Source organism: Muntiacus reevesi, chromosome 11 (genome assembly GCF_963930625.1).
Source record: "Muntiacus reevesi chromosome 11, mMunRee1.1, whole genome shotgun sequence".
Lineage (NCBI taxonomy): Eukaryota > Metazoa > Chordata > Mammalia > Artiodactyla > Cervidae > Muntiacus > Muntiacus reevesi.
This window is the reverse complement of record NC_089259.1, coordinates 80,023,410-80,045,690: the sequence shown is the minus strand read 5'-3', so window position 1 is coordinate 80,045,690 and position 22,281 is coordinate 80,023,410. Positions and strand designations below refer to the sequence as shown.

General features: G+C 40.6%; 1 protein-coding gene across 1 annotated transcript; it reads right to left on the bottom strand.

Annotated features, from left to right (window-relative positions):
- Positions 1–3,210: 3,210 nt before the first annotated feature.
- Positions 3,211–22,260, bottom strand: ABHD13 (abhydrolase domain containing 13). The gene is made up of 2 exons (XM_065902104.1): positions 21,970–22,260; positions 3,211–9,763 (listed from the first exon to the last, which is right to left on the bottom strand). Exon 2 carries the CDS (start codon positions 9,741–9,743, stop codon positions 8,730–8,732), a length of 1,014 nt encoding a protein of 337 aa, XP_065758176.1. The 5' UTR covers positions 9,744–9,763; positions 21,970–22,260; the 3' UTR covers positions 3,211–8,729.
- Positions 22,261–22,281: the final 21 nt, after the last annotated feature.

Below are 22,281 nucleotides of genomic sequence, written 5' to 3'. Positions count from 1 at the left end.
ACCTGTAGACATTTTTTGAGACTTTTTAAAAATTGAGGTATAAAAAAACTGGCATACGACATTACATTAGATTCAGGTATACAACATAATTCCATCTTTGTGAACACTACAAAGTGATCACCACAGTTACCATTTATCCTGTATGATGGATCCTCCCCCCATTTCATTCACCCCTACAAACCCTTTCCTTCCCCTCTGATAACCACCAGTCTGTTCTCTGTGAGTATTGCTTTGTCTGTTTTATATCTGCCACCACATGCAAATGAAATCATACAGCATTCGGCTTTCTCAGTATGATTTATTTCACTTGGCATAATACTGTCACAGTCCGTCCATGTTCTCACAAATGGTAAGACCCCTCCTTTTTCATGGGCAAGTATTATTCCACTACATGTGTATATACACATATATATACTACATTTTTTACTTAAAAGTTGCATTGAAATACATGTAACATAGAAGTTATCACCTTACCCTTTAAAAAAAATTGAACTATAGTTGATTTACAATGTTGTATTAGTTTCTTATGTACAGCAAAGTGATTCAGGTATACATGTAAACATATTCTTTTTCACTAGACTATGCTATGCTCTTTATTACAGGATATTGAATGTAGTTACCCATGCCATACAGTGGGTCCTTATTGTTTATCTATTTTATATATAGCAGTTGGTATTGACCTTACCCTTTTGAAGTCACTTTTCAGTTTCTCTTTAATATGGTCGGCTTTTGAACTTACAGTTCTCACCCCATCCCAGGTAAGGACAGGTAGTCCATTTTGGGAAACTCCTGTGTGCCATGGATTTGCAACAAGGAGAGGAATACTTAGGGGCATTGTACACAACCTCTCAGGCTCCAGCAGGCGGCAGTGTGAGGGGACAAAGCCCTGGGCGGCACTCAGAAAATCTTCCTGTGTATCTTTTTAGTCTCACACCACGCTTATACCGTCAACTCTTCTGACAAGAGATGTGCAGAAATCTTCCCCCATCAGTAATTCTCTGCGAAACCAGCTGGCTGTCCATTTCAATATCAGAATTGAAATGGATTTCAGAATTGGATACTGAAATGGCTATCAGCTGTATATCTCAATTCTGATACGTCTGTCTGGGGTTATGTCAGATTCCGCAGGTTGAGGGCTCAGCCCCACAAGATGCCCACCTCCCCCCCACTTCCAATGCTGATCACAGGTCCAGGCTGTCTCTGTGTTCCTCCTCCCCTCCTCCTTCTCCCCCTCATTCTCATGTAACATGTTCGGGTGCCAGGTGGAGGCGGCGGGGCTCACAGACTTCTGCCTCTAACATGTAGAGAATCCAGATATTCACAGGTATAAGCATATTTGCTACAGCTGATGATCTAACAAATAAACTTCATCTGTTAAAGGGACCTGAAATCTGAAGTTCACTATACACTCTTGAGTTTTCCAATTAAGTTTAGATCCTTCAAATTTCAACATAATGAAAATACTTCTATTTTTAAAATACCCTTAAACATATTAGGTTGAAAATGTATGATGGAGAACATTGTGTATCTACTGCTACTGTATCCCTAGGAAGTAGTGGTTGACATAAATGGACAGATTGAGATGACTGATCGATAGATCAACAGATACACATGGATGGCGGGTATACGGACTACTTTATACATAAATACATGCGTGCATATATAATAGGACTTCAACGGTGGCTCAGACAGTAAAGCACCTGCCTACAATGCGGGAGACCCAGGTTCAATCCCTGGGTCAGGAAGATCTGCTGAAGAAGGAAATGGTAACCCACTCCAGTGTACATGATTGTTGTTGTTTGTCAATTTACAACTGAAATGTTTTAAATAACATTTATTTGAGGTAATTTACAAGCTGATCCACAACACCCTGACTTTTAAAACTAGCCATTTTATTTTTAAAATTATTATTTGGCTGTGACTTGGGGCTCGTGGGATCTCATTAACAGTTCCCAGACCAGGGACTGAACCCCCACCTTCAACAGTGAAACCGCAGTGTCCTAATCACTGGGCCGCCAGGGAATTCTCACAGTGCTCTGACTTGTAATACCAGACGTATCACTAGAAAAAGACTACTTCTGTGAACTAGGGGAGGGGGAAATTATTAAAGCAATCACACACCAAAAAATTCTCCATTATCTTTTCAAAATTAAGTACAAGAAAACCCACATTTTTGTCCAAGTTTTCTTTTTATTAAGAATTATTTCGCTTATACTTTGTGAACACACTTCATGTTAATTAAGTCAAATAATGTTGAGTTCTGTACCTACTAATGATCTCTTCCTTCCCTCATCCCTGACAGCAGTCGTTCCCTGATCTGTAATTAATATCAACAGGTTAATGTATACACTGTGCATATTAGTCAGATGGCATAAACAGATTTTATACCAACATCTTTCTCTTTATTCATATATATATATATATATACACACACATACCCACCTACATATTATTCTATTTACGTATATGATTTCTAATGGACTAATACTGCTCACATTGCACTGCAATAGCTTTTCTTCGGTAAAATATATCACGGGCATTTTTCCAGATCAAACTTACAGATTTTAATTCCTTTGATAATTCATTACTTCCCACTGATGGAGTGTCAAGCTCTTTTGTTGTTCCATTGTTTTGGCTACTACCAAAGAAAAAAAGTCACATTACAGTATAATTCTACACAGGCTCTCATCTAATTGTATTTTTAGGACAGACATCTCAATGTGAAAACTGGGTTAAAAAGTGATAAAACAAAACTCGTTGTTGAACAGTTATGTACAGTCTGGTCTCTGAAATGCAGCAGTTCACCATCCTGCCAGCACCTTGCTCCTGATGACGTGCGGTACTGCTTCGTGTCCCCCCTTCGCCGTCCGATTCCTGTGGACTCTGCTCTTTGATAAAAGGAGCCATCCGAAGCTATGACCTGTTTGCTAATCTTGATCACCGTGATACTTTATGTCAAATTTTATCGCCCATGTGTAATTACATCTGCGACTAACACTCAGCAAGCTCAGGAGCGCTCCAGTTGAGGAGTAAACTCATTCACTCAGACCGTGAACAAGGCTACAAAGCTTGTTCCAAATAACCAAGCGCCAGCTTCTCCCAGTGGCACTAGAGGTGGGGAACCCCCCTGCCAGTGCAGCAGACTGGGGTCTGATCCCCGAGTCGGGACGACCCCCTGGAGGGGAAACGGCGACCCACTCCAGCGTGCTCGCCTGGAGAATCTCATGGAGACCGGTGGGACACAGTCCACAGGGTTGCAGAGTCAGACACGACTGAAGTGACTTAGCATGCACACAGGGCCATCGCCTGCCCAGAGCTGAATAAAACATCTCATTCTCTGTCTCCTCTGACTCCTCTCCGTCTCCTGCTCCTCAGGTGAGGTCCTACATTCTCCTTTCCTTTTAGACTCTTGCCCTAAACATTCTCATCCACTCTTTCCTGTTTTTAAAACTGGACAAATACACGTAACACAAGACTGACCATTTTCTCCATTTTTGGATGAGCAGTTAGGTGCATGAAGTAGTCACACCGCTGTCCACCACCTGTTCTTGCAGTGTCTCTGATGGTGACTCAGACCCCATCTTTAGCCCAGAGCTCCTTCCCCAAACCAAGAGGCCTTTTCAGCATCTTTTTTTGGATGTTCTACCCCTCAGGTGTCTCTTAGACGAAAACAACATAAGCCATCTCCAGCTAATCAGGTAGAAAAGGATTCTAATGAAGGGATGCAGGGGAACTTCAAGTATCTTTGGAAAGAATTAGAGAATCATGCTTCATGATGTTTGGAGCATGGGTATGTATATATACACACATATATACACACACAGACACACATATATATGGACTTCCCAGGTGGCGTTACTAGTAAAGAACCTGATTGCCAAAGAGACAATGAGAGGTGGGTTTGATCCCTGGGTCAGGAAGATCCCCTGGAGGAGGGCATGGCAACCCACTCCAGTGTTCTTGCCTGGAGAATCCCATGGACAGAGGAGCCTGGCGTACTGCAGTCCATGGGGTTGCAGAGTCGGGCATGACTGAGCAACTATCACTCACTCCCCTTGATAAGACAGGAGTTACGTTCTCTAACCAGACCCAACGACTCACCATCTTTAGGGTGTAAAGCAAGAGTTGGAGAGTGATACAGGAATGTAGAAAAAATTACCCTTTGAAAGTTAAGAACAAGAGATCTGAAAACTGCTCCACCGGGAACCCAGGTTGGTGATCCCACAAGGAGGCACACTAGGGACCCTACTTTGCCCCAGATCGACCCGGGCAACAACAGCATCTTCCAGGTGACATCTTCACCTCTGCTTGCAGGGGGCCACTTTCCTGTCATCTCGCTGGTTCTGACATGATCTAAGCAAACAGATCTCTGGTTAGGGAAATCAAGTTACAGACCCCTAAAAGTCGAGTGACTGTTGGGGCATCTTTATAATCAATCCCAAATCATTAACTCAATACTAATGACAAGAAAAGCAGAATTTCACGAAAAGGCACTTTATGAACTCTCAAGGCAACATTAACTAAGAACACTTAAAATCCATTCATTCCTAGATTAACGTAACTCATCAAATGCTTTGGGTCTCATTCACTGGCAGTTTACACATAGGAAATATTTAATATTAGCCTAAATGAAGTGCATGTAGGAGAGTAATATGAGGGAAGAGAAAGTAGATCTAACTTCTACTTTCTATTCACACCAATAAAAATTCATTAATTTCAGTACAAATTCAGTAGTTTATTTGACCACTAAGGAAGCATTAATGTCCTTTCATATAATTTAGGTTAATAGAAAAGACCAAAACCAAACTATCTTAAGACATTAATCAAACTTTTAATGTATCAATTTATTGCATATGTCAGTACAGAAAAATAGAAAGTATATTTTAAAAGAAATTTATTGTAAAAAAAACAAATGTAAATGTTTGCTTGCCATGATTACCACATAATGCACTAAAACATTCAAATCTGAGTTATAAAATTTTATTACGGCTTCAAATAAAATATGGCAAATAACAAAATATGATTTACATTCTGAAACTAGATTAACTTATTTTATCCTGAATGTATTTGAATAGGTTGAAAACAACTTGAATTTTCAGCATATGGTGTACTGACAGAAATTGTTCAACATACACTCATCCCTGTTACATATGTATATATGACACTTCTCATAAAAGTGTCTCTTATACACAGTCCTATTGTTAAACTACATTTTTGAGAAACAAAATATAAATGGAGGTATATTTGCGCCATCTGGCAAAAATGTGTTGACTACTATTAGAATGAATGCATTTATTTCGCCACACAAATGAATACACTATTTCTGATTAGCTAAGATGATGTGCATATATGGCAATATAAGTTAACAGAAGTACTTTTTATTTTCTACTCTGATTTAAAAAATAGATGTCTGTGCTCTGTCATTCACAACTTTACCTGAGTGATATGAAAATAAATTTAAGCAGATAATCCAAAAGTACTCTTTTCACGTTTCTTTCTCTGTAACTGCAGTCAAACATATTAAAAACAGAGAGGGGGAAGGTCAGTGGAGGTTTGGGGTCTCTCTCAATCATGACATCCCTTTTTAAGACTTACCATGTTTACTCCTAACCTCAAGGAAGGGACTCAACCAAAAACTACACTTTGGCCGGGCTTGCATGATAGTTTATATAAAATTGAATATGGCCTTCATTAAGTCCACCAAACAAGCCCAGACCCATCTCAAGCCAAAGGTTATAAACTACTGGTAAGAGATGAGTATGAAAGCATCCGGTGGCATGAGTCCTCAGTAAGCATTACAGTGTCGCTAACCTGGTGATACAAAGGTGGGACACAGGTTATTATCAACTGTCTACAGTCACGAAAAAAATAGATTTAAGCTGCCCCATAGCAAAATTCAGAATACCATTTTAATGAAAATACCAGTTTTACAAAGTATTTGCAAAAACATAGGGTAGATACAGTTAACAGGTGCTCCAGCTGCCTCCTCTGTTAGGAATGCCTTGCATTCACATGCTCTGCGTTCCACGTTCTGCTTCCTTTTCACCAACCTCAGCAGCCAATGACATCCTAGATCTAACCTTAGGGACAATATGTCACATTTGCCTTTCCAGTTGTTTCTATATTGTCAGTATTTTTTTATCTGTTAGGAATGATTTCCTCCTGTATTTTGCAGTTTCTTTCTTTATGATACTCTTTGCCATTTTACTTCCAATAATCCCTTTTAAAGTAATGGGTTTTGATCTCAATGAATTTTTCTTCCATTTTAAAAATCACTCTAGGATTTCCAAATTACAGTTAAAAACTCCTCCAAAAACTCCTACAGCTGCTCTTGCATAAATGAGACAGAAATTAATAAACAGGATGGATACAAGCCTATACCTGCTAAGAGATGAGTCCAAAATGAAGGTGTGACTCATGAATTCATGTTTTATTGACCAGTTGCTTTAGCCACAAAATTAGATGTTAAAAAAAAAATGATGCCATGGGCTTCATGAACCCCTGATAACAGGAGTTTGTCTTCTACCTGTTTCCCATCTAAGGAAATAGTCTCAAATACAGGAAGAAGCTAGGATAGAAAGATTCATATACTACAGCCCTAGACATAACCTCTCCCCTTTGCTGCAGAAAGGCTCCTCAACCCAAAGAGAAAAATGAAGATAGGAATGGGATACATGCAACTTCTGAAGTCCTGGTGCAAAAAAAGGGGGTGGGGAGGTTGCTAAAACAAACAAACAAACAAACAAATAAACCTGAAGTACTAAGAAAAACAGCAGCATTAAACACTGATGAAAAAAAAGCTTTTTATGCTTCATCAGTATAGTATTTAAAACTAAAGTTGATAAATTGCTCCACAGTGTACTAAATGATCACAAGAAAACATAATGCACTTTGTAAACGCTAAAAAATGACACAAGTCTGGGTAAGCTCATGTCTAGATCCACTACATTTTCGTGTCTTCTTTCTTTTTAATGTATTACTATCTGGGATAGTCATTCTACACAGCAATGATTGACAAGATGAAAGCAGCCTTTAATTGTCGTGAATTTATACATACAAAATACACCTTCCATGATATGCATTTCCAATTTTTTTTAAAAAGCATGACTTTTTACAATTTATAGAAAACATTATCCTTGAGAAATCACACTTGCTGTATTTTATTTTTTCCTAAACACTGACGGAAAGTGAGAGACATGAATGTGATTTGGCAAGTGTCTCTAGCCCTGTCTTCACGGAAAGAGTTTTTGACTGAGGTCAAGATTACTGACCCATTCTTTCTCTGCCTGAACTGCTTGCACAAAGCCAATAAATACAGCTAAAATAATCAAAACAGCATACGTCAGAGCTGACGTAATAATGTACACATCTCAATTACCTCTAATTCTTGAGGACTGCTTATGTTTTTCAGGTGAATCTATTAAGTTTAAGGGGCTCTTTTTTTAAGTAAGATTTTTCTTACTCTTCTATATGTCTAAATACTACTTCTCACTTACGGCCATTTAATGGTTAAATGTAGTAATAGGTTCTGTGATAAAAAGCTCTAGAGTTCTTTCACTCACACATCCTCACATGTAGAAAATGAATAAATAAGACTTCCTAAAGCTGTCTTTTGATGCAGCTCCTCTATTTTATAATTGAAACATTAAGCTGAAGAATATAATTTTCATTTAATTTTTTTGTCACTTCTATTTTCAGAAAGTCCAATAAATGTTACCTTGGCTTCAGTGGGATAGATCCACCTAGATATTTGGATTTAAAAAAGCCAATGTAGGAATTTTTGTAAAACAGTATGTACAATAATGTAATAAGAGATCCTAATTGATTCTTAAACAGGTTCTAATCTTCATTATGACTGCTATTAGTGGTTCAGCTGTAGACTTACAAAACTGACAGAAGCTAAAATTCTTTTTGCCACCAAAATTATTGATACAAATGTTAAAAAGTTCAAATATGCACATCAAAGCTGCAGTAAAAGTCTCAATTTCTGTTTTTACATGCCATGATCCAGACTGTACCTAACAAAACATGGTACATTTACACTGGAAAAGGGGGTCCCATTTATTTTGAAGAAAAGGCTGGATCTCAGGATTCAGCAGAGCAAAAGTCAACGGCGACCTGCACACAGGCCTCAATTTCATTTCTGGCTAAAAACAAAATAGAGTTTACATAAAAATAGATGTAACCCAGGTTACCATATACACTGGTATATGATCAGTACTATTTACATTAAAAACAGTGCATTGCATGAGTCAAAGAATAAAATACCACCATGCATTTCATTTTAATTTTTAAGGTGAAAAATGCAATTACAGAATGAAGCTTGCTCACCACGATTGTCCCAATATTTACTAAAGGAATAGTACCCAAAGGTTTCTCGTTTACATGTCTCCTCCCACACTTAGTCATTAATCTAAGTGTCACACGGATTACACGTGCATCTTGAGCAACAAGAAACTTTTGAATATGCTATAATAGCATATTAAACTAAAGATATGGATACGCAACCACACTGAAGAGGTTGATGAAAATGTATGAAATAATCCCAATAATTATAGTTTTTCAAATGTAAAAAACTATTTGGATCATTTTAAAGGAGCACTGAAGTCCTTTCAAAGTTTAATGTCACTCTTCAGACAAGTACAGACATGACATACTTCTAGAAAGGAGTATTTTTTTTATCATTCTGCACAAATTAAAATACAGTGCATTAATGAAAAGGAAAAGCATCATATAATTGTCACGTTGGATGACGCTTTGGCCATCTCTTCAGGAGAAGGACTCTTCATCACGTCTCTGATGAACTGTTCGAGGGCCGTGAAGTACCCCTGACACTGCCACGTATCGTTATGTGTTCCGTCGGGAAAAATGGCTAATCTCTTAGTCCGAGACGGGGACAGCTCATAGAGCTGCTTCATCATTACTGGTGGGATTAACTGGTCGGAGAGTCCGGAGATGAAGAGAGAAGGCATTCTGCACTGAGAGATTTTTCTGTAGGACAAGAACTTATTTTTGTAGCACCATAAAGGAAGGTAACGCATTGGAAAAAATGAAAATAAAGTGCTGGCCATATGTGGTATGCTTAAAAATGTGTTCTCAACCATAATGGCTGAAATCCTATGTGAATTCTCTGAAGCCAAATGAATAGCTACTGCTCCTCCCAAGGAACGGCCAAAAAGGAAAATTTTTGTTTTGTCAAGGTCGGGTCTGGTCATCACATAGTCCAGCACAGCCTCAGAATCAAGGTAGAGTCCTTCTTCACTTGCTTCTCCTTCACTTTTTCCGTAGCCTCGATAGTCGACCAGCAGCAGATTAACCTTGAGGTTCACCAACATAAGCAAGGCATTCGGCAACCTGTGGCCTATGTTGCCTGCATTCCCGTGAAAATAAATTATAGTCGGGGAATAGGGTGAGCTGTCTCCAGTGTATCTTATCAAAATAAGATTCAGACGCACTCCATCTTTGGTTCTGATGAAAATGTTTTCATGTGGAATACCAGTGGGCATGGGAACATAAAGGCGCGAAGAAGATGGCTGTTCTGGGAAGTAAAGCAATACATCCTGGAATTTATACAGAATACCCGCTATTGATATGAATATTAACAGAAGTAAGACAATGCCTCCATAGAGATGAAACGTCACTATTAAAGATAAAAGGGAAATGCGGCAGAGAGCCCAAGACCAGGAAGCCAAAGCTACCAGCCATCTTTCAACAAAGTTCCACAGCACCCAGGACTTTTCCATTGTGGCTCTCTGCAAGCGTCCTAGAGAGAGAGAGAGAGAGGGAGTTAGTGAGGCGACATGTACCGATCAGCTTAAAAGTCAGATCCATGACTGGCAGATTCCGTCACTAGCAGAATCCTCGGAAACCTACATCAGTCATCCACAAAACCGACTGTTCTAACTCTCTTGGTTCCCTCGGTTCTCAAGCTCTGCTTTCACCCTCCACTGCTGTGTTGACGAAAGACAAATATGCATCAAATTTATTCATTTTCTAAAAAGAAAAAAAAATGCAGGTCTTTTTTAAAGAATGCATTAAGAAATACTTTCATCCATGTATTTCCCTTGATTTAACAGAAAAATAAACTGATGCCACGTTCCCAAAGGGAACAGAGGCTCAGGAGCCTACATGAATTGACCACGTCCCAGCTTTGCAGGCAGAAGAGCCCGCAGGCCAAGAAGCACGCCACCAAGGCTCCTGGTGCACCCACTGGTCAGCCGAGGAGGGTGAGGGCAGGTTTTTAACTGGAGGTGAAGCTGACACATGACATTAGGTTCAGGTCCACTGTACATGCTGTATGATGACCACCAGAGTAAGGCTAGTTAACAGCCATCAACACAGGCAGCTACAACATCCTTTTCTTCCAATGAGAATGTCTGAGGTGGTACCTCCCTGCAGCTCTGGTGTGTATTTCTCTAATTAGTAGACGCGGAGCATCTTGTCACGTGCCGCTGGCCATGTGCATGTCTTCCTTGGAGAAATGTCTATTTAGGTCTTCTGCCCATTTTTTGATTGGGTTGTGGTGTTTTACTGTGTCTCTGATATTGCGCTGTATAAGCTATTTGCCTATTTTGGAAAATAAGCCAAACCATGGTCTCATGGTTTGCGAATACTGTTTCCCAGTCCAAAGGCTGTCTTTTCATTTTGTTTATGGCTTCCTTTGCTGTGCAAAATCTTTTAATTAGGCCCCATTTATTTATTTTTTGCTTTTGTTTCCATGACTCATGAAGACAGATCCAAAAAACATGGCTGCAATTTATGTCAAGGAGTGTTCTGCCTACCTACTTTATTCTTCTCGATGAAACCGTACATGAGATTGTCTTCACTTCTCTGATAGGTCATTATTAGCATATAGAAACACAGCATATTTTTGTACATTGATTCTGTATCCTACATCTTTATTGAGCTAAGTAGGTGGAGGGCAAGTTTTATTAAAGAGGGAGTTAACAAAGTCTAATCTGTCAGGATCAATCCAATATATTTTATTTTCAATTTTCCACATTATAGAAAAATATTATAATTAAACTAGGATAAAAAAAAGTATCCCCCTCCCCCCAATTTGGAGGTTTGCCTAGCTAAATTTAAAAAATAATTTAAAATTTGGCTCAGTTGCTCACTCGTGTCCGAATCTTTCAGGCCCCATGGACCGTGGCCCACCAGGCTCTTCTGTCTATGAAATTTTCCAGGCAGGAATCCTGGAGTGGGTTGCCATTTCCTTCTCCAGGGGATCTTCTCAACCAAAGGATAGAACCCTTGTCCCTTGCATCTCCTGCACTGGCAGGCAGATTCTTTATCACTAGCACCACCTGGGAAGCCCCTTCCAATACTGTATTATTTTTAAGAAAGAGTCTAATAATTTGTGTTTCACAACTGATTTAAAAGAAACTTTGGACTGCTAGCATTGTGCAACGTGCTACACAGCCCTTACTCCAATTTCATACCAATGAGTCAACAAAGACTGCTATGGTATACTGATAAGGCTGTAAACACTTGGGGGATAGGTGTGAAAAAAAGATACAGAAATTCTATCTGAGAACCAGAGGTAAGTGAAGAAAATTACTCACTGGAGAAAAAATCTTTTAAAACTTTGCCGAAAAATATAACTGATGTAAAGAAAATACAAAAGAAAAGCTTTCAGAAGTCAGTGCTTTTATAATCAAATAAAGTTTAGGCATACTGTCTTAAAAAGGCAAAAGAGGTCAGATGCTACAATTTTTCGCTGTCATCTACTTAAGTACCATTAAAAAAAATTATCTTTTACTAACAAAACTATCAATAAATAAGTTAGTCTTAAATTTAATAAATAATTGTTAATGACTTATTTTTAAAACTTTACTGTATGCCATAAATTTTTAAATGTAGCATTTTTATGATGAATTTTAGTTCATCAAATACTGAAGATCAAGTTAAATTATGCTGGCTATAAAGACGAGTTAGATGGTTTAACAGATTTAATTTTTCATCATTATCTCACCAAAAACAGTTAACTATTTCACTAAACATGGATTTTCAAATTTGAGTTTTTTGTTCAAAAGACTCTCTGAATACAAACCAACAGCTTAGGATTTTTCTGGTTTCTCTGAAATCAACACTGCCACCCAGCTGTGGCAAGTTTTATTACAGTAAGCTCGATGCTAGGCCAGAGAGAAGCAGGTGTGGGAGGTGAAGACAAAAATCCAAGTCTAAAAGACACAGCAGCAGTGCCTGAGCGTCAGGGGTCAGGCCTGGTGAGAACCCGGCTGAAAGGGGCCACACTGCGCTCAACAAGCCGATGGCGCCGCGTCCTGCATTAACTGTCCAGGTCAACCAGCAACGCGGCTCACGGTCTAGGACCACTACCCACCACCAGTACACTAGGCAGGGCCACTCTGCAACCTTCACTGGAGGGGCAGGTCTCAGAAACACATCTGACCACTTTCCCTTGCATCTAATGCTAACACTTACTTAATTTAATCTTTATTTATCTAAGTGTAAGAGAACGACTTTCATTTGTACCTAGGATTTGTATTAGGAAAATTTGGAAATAGATTGGCATTTACTTTATACATCAAAACAAAAGAATGCTTGTATAATGATCAGGATTAATAAGGTTTGGGATATAACATACAAATATACTAGAGCACCGTACCATTTGGGAAAAATATATCATTTAAGATATTTCTCTAGTGAAAAAAGGTACTTTTTTATTTTTCACAGTCAAGCCAATCATTTATGACAGAAGTATCAGAGAGATGCGTAACTCAAATATCATTTGTTTTGTGACATATTAGGAAAAAAACACGATAAAATTCCACCACCTTAAAGTCTGCTCTACCATGTATTTGTTAAGTAATCTTGGGTGTATCACTTATTTTCAGCTTGAATTTTCTTTTTGGTAGAATGAAAAATTTTAAAATGTCCATGTAACTGCATTCTGAACACTGGACATGTATACTTAAGAGTGGACATCAGAAAAGTGGCATATTTCAGTCCATTACTGTTTAGGAATAATAGGATTAACCTTGCAGTTTTCCACAAAGCTTTCCTGAAAAGTCACCTACATTAAGTGACTTTGTGATACACAAATGCAATCTTGCAATGGACTGTTACACTGTGCAAGTCAATAAAAGTCAATTCACTTTGAGGAATAGCAAATGGAAGTCAATTTTAAGGACTGGTTACTAAAAAATGTTCTAGAGACTGTGTGTGTCTTCTCTTTAATACACTGCAGCATACAGGTTGTTTAAAGAGATCTCTGCTCACAGACTGCCTTATTTTTCCTAACCCAATTTGCCAATGACTTCTGCTCCCCATTCTGTACCATACCTCCATGGTCTTAAAGGAACTGGATCTAGCAAACAATCCAGGAAGGACTTCTTATTTAACAAATTTGATGAAACTATCAACAAAGTACAATTACTCAAGCCGTAACTCGAGCCATCTGGTGACATGTAAAAATAACTTCGCATAAACTCAGATGCTATGATGGTCAGTAAAAAATGGACACTTCCCTTGAGAACAGTCCACATATCCTAGAGCTAGCAATAAGTTTACCCTTTGTTTTGCCAAAAAATTTAGTGTGAATAAAGGGTTAACAAAATCTCTTTTCCATGAAAAAATATGACCTCTGGTTAACCCTCAAGCAGTTTCCCTGGGAACCTCCTACAGGTAGGCGATCAGAAATATTTTCGAGGAACACTGTGTGGTGGACCTGACGCCACTGCAGAGGTAAGTCTGGGCTGAGTGGGGTAAGGTGTGTGCCTGGCACGTTCTCTGCTGAGTCCTGGACACTATGCCCGTGTCCCAAAACAAAAGATCCCGTTTCCTGTGGAGCATGAAGCAGTTCGCTCCCAGCACTGCCTGCTCCCAGCCCTGCGTCCAATTTTTCCACCGGCCTGAGCTGTCACTTGGAATGATACACCAAGGCAGTGGGAGGCTGGTGTCAGGTGTGGTCTACTGGGTCTTTTGAGAATGTCCAGCTGGACCCAAGACCACTGCTGCTGGTCATGCAGAATAAGCAAGGCAATTAGTTAGCCCTTAAAAAGTACATCCTAGGAGGCAAACTTTATGAAAGGTGTTTCCAGAAGAGATGGATTTTTTTTGCCAGGCTCTTTTGCACGCTGCAATGCATTTGCTGATAACATCTCAGAACCATAAGCAAGCAAGAGAAATGGCAAGTTTAACATAGCTGAAGTGAAACCAAAGTTTACACTAATGAGAAAAGCTGCGTAGAGGGAAAGGGCATCAGGCCTGCTGAGCAGACGCTTGGTCCCCAGAATCCCTTGCCTTCCACGCTCCTTTCACATTATCACCATGGCTTTAACCTTATGCCTGCTGGTGGTGGAGGAGTCATTAAGTCGTGTCCAACTCTTGTGACCCCGTGGACTGTAGCCCGCCAGACTCCCTGACCATGGGATTTTCCAGGCAAGAATACTGGAGAGGGTTGCCATCTCCTTCTCCAGGGGAATCTTCCCGACCCAGGGACCAAACCTGGGTCTCCTGCATGGCAGGCAGATTCTTTATCGAGTGAGCTACAAGGAAAGCCCTACATTTTAAGTAAATATCTAACTTATTCCCATTTCTCAATTATGCCTTTGCCAAGTTATCACACATTAAATGACTCTCAAGTCCATCTGTGTTTTTAACCATTCCATACCTGCTTAACCACTAAGAGAATTCATTAAAAAGCATGAGCTATCAGAGGATCTCTCATAAAAAGCAAACCCCGCTTGCTAATGAATCCAATGGATTTTTCTCAATCCACACTGCAACAGTGTACTGCTAAGTGGCACTAAATCCTGAATCTTCCTCAGCTTCCAGTAGAATCAAATTCTCGAGTGTCTCCCTCTGATCCACCCCTGAACACAGGTGTTTTCCAAGGACTTGTATACTGACCCTTCTTTCCCTCGGGGATTTCATTCTTTCTCATGCCTCCATCATACCTGTTTATGAATTATGAATTCTTCATGTCTACTTCATCCATAATCTCAATTTATCTGTCTGCCGAGTACCTGATGGTTCATAAGCAACGCAAACTTATCCCAAACTAAACAAATCCTCCTTAGCTAATGTTTTTCATGGTTTCTGTAAATTATGAGCAAAAAAGCATGATATACGAACGAATGTTGTTTTTTTGAAAAACAGCTGATTCTAGGGCTTAATATAAAATAACATGCAGACTAAATCTGCTACAGTATCAAAAATAAGCACATTATTATAGAATGTTTTACAGCTAAATAAAAAATGTCAATCTTAGAAAAGTAATTTTTGTGCTTTCTATTTAGATAAAGTGGTTAGAAATGTCAATTGATATTAGTGAACACTTCTCAAAAAATAACCTATTAAAAACATGATTAATTTTTTATTATGCATAATCAAAGTAAATCTAATCACGATTGTTTTCTTTTTAAAAAGAACAGTTTTGAAACAATTAGTAGTATCTTTTTATACTCTATTAATACTTGCATCATAGGAATGAAACGTATGGATCTGCTGATGATCACTGTGAGAATTTTATGGTCAACATTGACTAGTTTGGTTCACTGTGACCGCTCCGTATGCTTCCTATCTTTAAGTATCAGTACAATAAGCAGTTTAAGGCTAAAGGTATAAAGAATGGATAGCCTGGAGCTGTCAGAACCACCACGCTGGTTAATGGTTAGCTGAGGGTCCAGTCAACTGAGGGAGCGATGACGGACATGCTCACCTGACCTCTGTCACGTGCTTACACATGGCCTCGGAAGATGGCAAATGGTTCCATTCCTAAGGGGAAATATTTAAATAACTGTTCTATAAGCTGAGGCTTAAAAAAGAGAGATTAATACAAGTGTGTGCCCACCCTCAATGATATTATATGAGTTCTCAAGCCAAGCCTAGACCACAGAACAGCCCCGTGGTTCCTTCCCCAGCCTTGTCAGATTCCAGGGCAGGCCATCATCCGATGTAAAGATGAAAGGCAATGCCACCAATGCCTGCACCCATCTGCTATCTCAATCACAGACGCTACAGACGAGTCAAAATTTATAAGTATGCAATTTTTTAAAATAACAGGACAAAGCACAAGTCCAGGGTTGAGAGCTTCGCTTACTTTTCATCAAGCAGCTGTCTATGACTCTTATTTTTATTCATTTAGCACAGTTATTCACAGGAACTGGAAGCATCCAAACAAAACCTAAACAAACACTTGGCAAGGGCAGTGTGAAGCAGAGCAGTTGAACTGGGTGAACTATAAGGTCCCGATGAAACCTGAGACCTTTCTATGCCCGGAGTTCTCAAAGTGTGGCTGCAGACTCCTTGGGTCCCCAAGGTCCACTCAAACGGTGTTTCATGTCAACAGGATCAGGGTAAGTAGACTAAAACACTATTCGCCGTTTCACTGTCTGACATTTGCACTAGTGGTACCAGACCAAAGACGGGTGAAACTGCTGGTGCCTTAGCAAGATTCAAGACAGGGGCAGCAAAATGCAGGCGCCATCGTACTCTGTCACATCTCCATCAGTGAGCCCACGTTTCAACGCTTTGTGACGAGTGACCAAGCAAGAGGGGCACTAATGCTGAGTGTGCCTGCGAGCGCAGTTCCATCCGAACCCTTGGGACCCTACGGCCTGGACTGAATACATCTGAGGTGTGGGATGAACTAGCTGCTTCATTTCAGTGACACCATTTTTACCTAGAAAGACAACTGACAAACAGTGGTTATTCAGACTTGTGTGTTTGGCCGACATTTTTCCTGGAAAGTGAGTGAAGGTGCCAACAGCTTCCTTGACTTAAGAGACTTTTCTGATGGCACTGTGATGGTAAGGACACTAACAAATGTGATTTTTGACAACATATTAAATGTGTGAATATCTGGAAGAATCTGCCCAGCACAGTAAACTAATATTTTCAATGACCAATAACTGATGTCACAAAAATCAAGCATGGGTAAAAAAAAAAAATCACTGAAAGATAAACCAATGGATTTTACCATAAAGGAGACAAAAAGTTCTTTGATATGGATTTCAGATTCCACAATGTAACTGATCTTTAAGAAACTACCATCTGTTTAGTATATCCACAATTATCTGAAAAGACTATTAAAATAACCCCTTTACAACTATAAATCTGTGTGAGCCTGATTTTCTTCATAAACTTCACCTAAAACAATGTACCATACGACAATACAGAAACACGATAACATGCCTGTCTTCTATTAAGCAGACATTAAAGATATTTACAAAAATGTGAAACGGCGCTATATTCCTTGCTAATTTTTTGGCAAAGATGGCTGTTTGCGTAAAAATGTTATTATGTTAACATACGATGGATTTTTTTTTACTGTTATTTTTAAGTGGTAAAATTATGTATTTTATAAGTTCCCACTCTTAATTTCTAACACAATTAATACCTTTCTGCATAGTCTACATATATGAAAACTCTTTGGAGTTCTCAATAATTTTTTAAAATGTGAAGGTGCTCTGAAACAAAAAAAAGTTGAGCACCACTGTTCTACGCTGCCTAGCTACCTAATTTTATTGCCTTTTTTCTGCAGAGACTTAACACCTTTAAATTAAGAATGAGGTACTACATTAATTTAAATCTTTTGTGCATTATAATATATACCGGTTTCTAAACCTTTTTAGGTGCTGGTAGAGAAATATCTTCAGTAAAGACACATAATTCCTTCAGGTTCCCAAGGATTATGGCCATAAGACAGATGACAAACATGGGGAGATGACCTTTCAGCCTGGGTCATCTATCGCCCTGAGTGAGGCTTGGACGCAGTCACTGCTGCCGTGCACACCTCAGGTGACTAGTCACGTCCACATTTAAACGTGGGGAACCACTCTGAATGAGCATCCCTGTACATCACTTTCTGAGTTTCTACATTTTTAAAAGGAAGCAGTTACCTGAATAACACCTAAGGTCTCACAAATTCTACTGTATAGGTGATAGAGAAAAATTAAAGGCTGGAACTGGAAAGTAGGCACTGGATCATAAATAATACTGTTTTCACTAACTGGTACAGTGGAAATTTGGAGGCCCTGGTTATGTGACTTTTTAAGAGTACCTGAAAAGTTATTGAGAGATACAGGACTCCAGAAACCATAGATGTGTGGAGACATTGTGATTTTATATTTCAACTGAGGTTTGTAAAATATTTTACTCATCAAACATTTTCAGTCTCTTTCCCAGACCACTACTATCAAAGTAATATTTCTAAACAATGCACAGTCAAAGCTGTAGAAAATAACTTTGGCTAAACAATCTTCACAGAATAATCAACATCGTTATGTTTTAGGAGTTTGTAATTGATGGGAGGGGAAGAAAAGCTGGTACACAAAGACCATCATGAGCTTCCATGAACTCTGCGGGGTTTTTTCTTTGTTTTGCGCAGGGAACTCAGGTTATTCTCTCCAATAAGAAGCAATATCAGTGATGCAAACAGCATCTTCCAGATTAATTCCAAGTCTACATTAACAACGACCCTCAACCTCCTCCTCACCGAAGAATATTACTGCTTTCCCTGTGAGGCTGGCAGTCTCTTCATATCAGTCTTTTATGCTTCAATATTTTACCTAAAAACTTACAGATTAACAACTTACATTAAGAACTAAAACTCAAACTATGGGAATGAATACATTTAATTATGATTGTCCCAATAACCTGTTGCTGTTCAGTCGCTCAGTTGTGTCCCACTCTGCGACCCCACGGACTGCTGCATGCCAGGCTTCCCTGTCCTTCACTATTTCCTGAAGTTTGTTCAAATTAATGTCCACTCAGCTGGTGATGCTATCCAACCATCTCATCCTCGGCCACCCTCTTCTCCTTTTGCCTTCAATCTTTCCCAGCAGAGTAAACTGGAAAAATATGTTATTCTTTCAATCATTGATAAAATTTTATTTTAATGAAGGTTGGAACTGTCTCACACAAAAAAGTAAATGCTAATTATCCTCATTATTTTTAAACTGCAAAAGTTTACATTGAATTGCATGGTATATGTTCATTTACTGATTCTGTCAACAGTAAAAGGTTTATGAAAACTATGAAAAATGTTTTACCTATATATGAATTAAATAGGAATTCCTCAAAAACAGATTGAAGAGTAACCAATAATAAATACAATTTTTAAAAAAAACACCATTTAAAAAAGTCGTAAGTGTACTATTATTTTAAAGGCTTTTTATGTCCATCTCAACTGATGATTTTAGGAACATCTTGTTTAAAAAAACAACAAAACTGCTCATACATTAAAAAAAAAACATACCAACAAGTGACAAAACCATGCATAGGTTCAAGGGAACACTTAAAAAGTGGGAAGCAAATTCACGTGTCACTCCTGACCCCTACATCACAAGGGGAGAATGGTATCCTCTGGGGGAATTCACAGCTTCCAGTCACGTTTCAAGAAACAGAGCAGCAGATTCAGCCTTCCCGCCTTAGTGTATCTGCTTTTCTGCTAAGCACTGGGGAGTTAAGAAACCATGCCAGCTGCACAGCTGAAATGGAAGCACAAATAGCTGCTATCAGTGTGCTGGAGACACCGCAGAATGAATTATCTATTTCCCTAATGGTTACCCACATGTCATCAATAATGAAAAAGCGAGTATTAATAGTCCCATGGGACAAATGAACAATAACTGCCTATGGATATGCTGGATAGCAACTGAAGAGTTCAGACAGCATTTTAAACTGGGATTTCAATCAGCTTGAGCAGACATCTGGAACACTATACCAGACAGCAGCTCAGTAGCATTTTTGGGTTTCCCTTTCACTTGAAACACAGAAGACTTGGCACATAAGAGTCAACTCTAAGAGAACAAAAAAAACAGATTCTTGTCACTATGGAAGTCAATCACAATTTGTTCTTAGAGTATAAATATCAAAGAAAGAAAATTTAAAAAAAGAAAAAAGATCCACAAGGCTAAAAACGCAAACAGTGATGTTAGAATAAAAAATGATAATGTAATTCAGGAAGTTTCCAACTTGTGAAGGGATAGTATTCTAAATACAATTAACCAAATGGATGAAACTTAGAACTCATTTTCTTGTAAAATCAATGTTACAGGAGAAGCAAGATTCCCAGGCTAACCCATAAATACACAGCTCATGCCCTGAAAATGCTACAGCTTTGCAATTCCAGTACTATGTACTGCCTTAGGAGTTAAGGCTTGTAAGAAACAGGAAAATAAAATGCAGTAATTTATTATGCAGCCTATCACTTGAGGGAAAGAAAAATCTTAATTAGAAAAAACTAGAATCCTTTTTTAAAGATCTGTTCTGAAAAGAGTATACAAGGACCTCAAACGTTCTGGAGGTGACTAAACAGGAATTAGAAACATTTTAGAATCTGGGAGTAACAACAGAGTTCTAAATTAAAGAAAAAACAGAGAAATAGAAATAGGTTCCCCTGAGCTAAGTGACAAGAGAGGAAGGATCACGGCAAAACATGAGGGTGGAGGGATTCCCTATCCTGCTGAAGTCAAGCTGGTAACCCAGGACAGCGCGGCGAGTCAATGCCCTCACCCAGGCCCGAGGCATGTCTGAGGAGATGGGGGGCAGGCCAAGATGCCTATGTTCAGATAGTCACAATCTGGCTTCCTTTCCTCATTCCAAAGGAAACTATCAATGGCAGGCAGTGTCTGTGTGATGCGAAGGAGCCTGTTTCCAAGTTCGGTATGTTAATAGCTAGGTGGCTTTTGCCAACCCATTTACCCTCTCTAAATATATGTCTCCTCGTAGGTAAAAAGGGGATCAAACAGCTAATTAAAACTCGGCTGAAATCAAATGTAATACAGTGCGTTGATAAACGCAGCTCCTTGTAGGAGACAGAATTTAAAGCATTCTACTTACCTACGAGAGCAGACCAGGAGAAAGTACAGCTAGCAGGTCTGCTATAATGGCAGGACTCGCTGGAGAATACCTGAGTCCTTGCACACAGGAAGTAAAGAGGGCGACGCCTTCTTTTTTTCTGTCAAAACCAGGCGCGGGTGGCAGTTCCTTCAGAAAGCCTTTCCTGGACCTCTGCTCCCTACTGCCAACCACGCCACGTCCTGCAGTTTGCACAAACGCACGCGGTGGCACTTCCTAGTGTAGCCTAACTCACCTGCTTTACACGGGCTGCGGATTCCTTGATGACAGTGACATCACCTTACGGAAATCCGCCTAAAGATTTTCAGGAGATTGAGCAAAGCTGGGCACCCAGTAAGCCTCTATTAACAACGACTGGGTTGAGCGATCTAGGTCTTCAGCAGGACAGGAACACTAGACGGTCAACAGTGACATCTTATTTGCTTCTTATTTGGAACAAAACTTAACCTTTTAGCAAAAAAGACATGCGAGCAATCTAAGCCTGCCCACGAAGAATAATTAACTAATCCTTGCCGAGTGACACCAGCAATAAGATGTCACGAAAAGCGAGCCTGACACTTGAGAGCCCACATTTCCTTCTGTCTTTCCATTGAGTCCCTACTACAGGGTGAAGATAACTAAGGTAATCCAAAGGGCCGTTGAATAACAAGACGTGTTGGGGGGGGGGGGCGGTTGTGACGCCTTGGGCAGTAAACTCTCGTGATGCATTTTGTAGAAAAATAGCCATACACGTTGGTGACACGGGCGTCTGCAGCCAGACAGACTTTCAACTCCGCGGGGGTGCTCCTAGGCGGCTCCGTCAGCGCCCCGAAGTTCCTGCCCCGACAGCCGCGGCTCTCACGGCCTGTCCCCGACGTGAGCGGCCCAGGCCGCCCCCAGCCCCCTGAGCCCTGGGAGCGGAGCTCCGGCCGCACCGGTCCCGAGGGTGGGCGGGCCGGAGCGGGGGGAGCTGGGGTTCGCGCGCGTCCCTGCAGACGCGCCCCGGGCCCCCTCCAGGCCCGCCGGGCACAGGCGCGTCCCAGGCGCTCACAGCGGCGTCTGTCAGGGCTTCTCCGGCCCCCTCAGCCGGCGGAGGCGCCCCCACACGGCCCCGCGGCGAACAGCTCCCCGCAGGCCCCCCACCGGCCGCCCCGCACTCACTCAGACCCGCGGGCAGGCCGCGCACTCGGGAGCCGGCGCCGCGCAGCAGCGTCCCCCGGCGCCGCTTCCGTCGCTCCTCATCGTCCTCCTCCTCCGCCTCCCGCCGCGGGGCCGCCGCTGCCGCCGCCGTCGCCACCGTCCGGCCCCGAGCTCCCGCGGCGCAGCGCTTGGCTCCCCCACTTCCGGCCCACGCTCAGTGTCGCCGACAAATGCCCCCGCCGGCTCCCACATCACCTGCTCTGGCCCTTCCTCCCGGGAGAGGGGAAGGCGGCCCCCGCCCTCCTGGGCATGCGCAGAGATGGCGGCCCGGTA